The sequence below is a fragment of the Sinocyclocheilus anshuiensis genome, unplaced genomic scaffold (assembly GCF_001515605.1).
Source record: "Sinocyclocheilus anshuiensis isolate Anshui unplaced genomic scaffold, SAMN03320099.WGS_v1.1 scaffold2232, whole genome shotgun sequence".
NCBI lineage: Eukaryota > Metazoa > Chordata > Actinopteri > Cypriniformes > Cyprinidae > Sinocyclocheilus > Sinocyclocheilus anshuiensis.
The window spans coordinates 149,194-152,089 of record NW_015547816.1 but is presented as its reverse complement, the minus strand read 5'-3'; the positions used below and the strand labels follow the sequence as shown (position 1 = coordinate 152,089).

Sequence of the window (2,896 nt, the reverse complement as noted above, 5' to 3'; positions counted from 1 at the left end):
GTTTATTAGCAAAACGAGTAAGAAAGCTTGGAGGCACGGCATACACCTTGATGTCAAATAAAATAAATAAATGACACAGAGTTTAAATAAAGTAAAAATCAGCAAACAATGTGGAACCAATTAAATAAGAAACGGATGTTTAAAAAAACGTCCAAAATCACCTTAGATAAACGGCAAAAGTCAACAGGCTTTTCAAAATCCAAAATACTGCCAAACAGGCGCTTTTGTATTTCGTTTCGAAACTAAATCATCCGCCATCGTCTTGTCTGTCTCACCTCACCCCACTCTTCTTGTCTGTCAGCTCGACTCACTCTCCTCACTGGAGAAATTAAATCTGATCTGTGTGATGCGACTGTCGTTCGGCACCTGAATTGAGCATTCGCGTTCAGTTTTTAATTGTAGTGTCTGTTCTTTTACTGAACTAAATTATTTTTGTTACTATAAAAAATCAAAATGACGGTGGGGGTCGGTGCCACGGTGGGGAAGTGACGTAACCGGTGTTGCGGCTTAACACCGGTATCACCATCAGCACCGTCTATCGCGGCAAGCATAATGGAAAGTAATGCATTGTTACTTTTGCGTTACTTTTTGTCACCTGGGCTGTGCTTGCTTATTTGTTTCTTAATAACAAACACCCAAAAGTTTTATTTTTGGTATCTGTAAAGGCCCTTTCACACCAAAAGTGAAATGAATAAGCCTCAGGCTGAAGGAAATGCCTCTGCACCTCACTTCCAATTTCTCTCAACACGGGGACAGGACAGCTGTCAGTCAATAAATGGGAGCTACTAAAAGTAATTATATTAATTTACTAATTTACTAAAAAATAATTATACAGATATTTTGTTGTAAATTTAAAAGTAATGTGTTACTTTACTAGTTACTTGAAAAAACTAATCTGATTACTTGTTATGCAATACCCCAACACTGGTTTTAGTTCTTGAAGTTCTTGATCAGAGTTTAGCTGGTTACTAAGCTAAACTATTTAATTATATGAACTGTTTTTTTTTATCTAATGTTTTCTGCTTTTTTTGCAAGCAAAATGAAATAAATAAAAAATAAAATAATAAATATATAATCATAGTAACCGTTTTTTGCAAACAGATTTAAATAAATACAAACTTTTTATTATATTACTGCCGTTTTTTGCAAGCAAAATAAAATAAAACAAAATATCATTATATTAACTGTTTTTTGCTAGCAAATTTAAATAAATACATATTTAATTATATTAGTACTGTTTTTGTTTTTAGCAAGCAAACAACAAAATAAAATAAAATAATTTATATTTTTTATATTAACTCGTTGTTTAAGCAAAATGAAATAAATACATATTTCATTATATTACAATAGTTTTTTGCATTGTTTTGTTTTGCAAAATAAAAAAAAGTAATAAAATATTTCATTATATTAACTGTGTTTTGCAAGAAATATTAAATAAAAAATTAAATAAAAAAACTAAATAAAATTATAAATATTTCATTATATTAATAATATATATTTTATTATATTACTAGTTTTTTTTGTTTGTTTTTTTGCAAGCAAAATAAAATAAATAATAAAATAAAATAAATAATATAATTATATTATTACTGTGTTTTCATAGGGCTCTTAAAAGCATGAAATAGCATGATTAGTATTCTCTAGTAGTCACCAGTGAAGGGTTTGGGATGGTCCATGTGCTTGTGTTGAGTTCAGCCAATCAGCACTATCACACAACATACATAAGTACATGTGTCCTTCCAATACTCATATTAGTATTTACAAGAGCTGAAGATGTGAGGTAACAGAAGAAAGTATAAAAGTGTATTTACCGTGTTGGCCATCTGAAGTCCGGGGTCCAACGAGAGTCCCACGATATCATCATTGTAACTGGATTCCAAACTAATGATGTCATCAATGACATCGTCCATCTGAGAAAAATCAAAAGCAATATCAGCGGTCAGCTTCAGTATAACGCACTATGAAGTCAATTAACGTGTCTAGTGTGCTGCAAGAATGGAAGAGGTCAAATCAATCCATTTCCTATATTGAAAATCACTAGTTAATCTGACCTACATCCCAAAGAGCTGTGTATTTCCTCTCAGCTGCACTCAACGTGCCAATGTCAGACTCGGTCTAATCTATTAACACTTGCTAAAGCACAGCGCTCTCTCTCTATCACAGCGTGAACAGTGACGCAATCCAGCCAGCTGCTTCAACTGCTATTTGTACATCATTTTCTGATGTTGCTGGATTTGTGGGAAATGTGCTTGTCGTGCTCTTGGTGAACCTGTCAGGATCCTGTCGCCTCTGTCTAGTCTTGTTTATGGTGTCCATGTTTTGTGTTGAGCACATGCTTTCTGTTTTGATTATTTGCCATGTGCTCAGTATTATGTCTTGGCTCATTTTTAGCCTCCTCATTTCCTCCCCTTTCTATTCTCCTTGTGTGTTTCTGTCCTGGTTTGTTTTGTGTCATAGCTTGTCTTCTCATTCCTGTCTTGGTCCCTTTGTCTTGCTAGTCTAGTGGGTTTAAACCCTGCCATAAGGCCTTTTGCTTTGACTGTGATCTGGGTTCCTGTATGTTTATGCCCAGTTTTGTGGTATATTTACACTGCAAAAAATGATATGATCAGTAAGTCATGGCAAGTTATATTTTTACATTACTTCAACTCATCAAAATAAGTTGAGCAATTTTAACTTTTTTATACGAGTTTTTAAGTTGGTTTAATGTAATTTAAGTTGAATATACTTAAATTTAGGGCAGCAACTGAACTTAAGTTTTTAAGTTGAAATCGGTGGAATAATGGAAAAATCTACTTGTTCAGCACTCTGTCCCAAACCCTGACAGAACCTCAGAAAGAACATGTCTGGGTCATATTTCACCTCTTTTTTTTCTCAATTCAAGGATTCATTACTT

General features: G+C 33.3%; 1 protein-coding gene across 3 annotated transcripts in view; it reads right to left on the bottom strand.

Annotated features, from left to right (window-relative positions):
* Nucleotides 1-2,896, bottom strand: part of LOC107704626 (microphthalmia-associated transcription factor-like) — a 48,810-nt gene that overhangs the window by 5,743 nt on the left and 40,171 nt on the right. For all 3 annotated transcript variants that reach the window (XM_016507603.1, XM_016507606.1, XM_016507604.1), the window contains exon 4: nt 1,812-1,910. In XM_016507603.1, the coding sequence (XP_016363089.1) occupies nt 1,812-1,910 (99 nt within the window). The remainder of the gene's footprint in view (nt 1-1,811; nt 1,911-2,896) is intronic.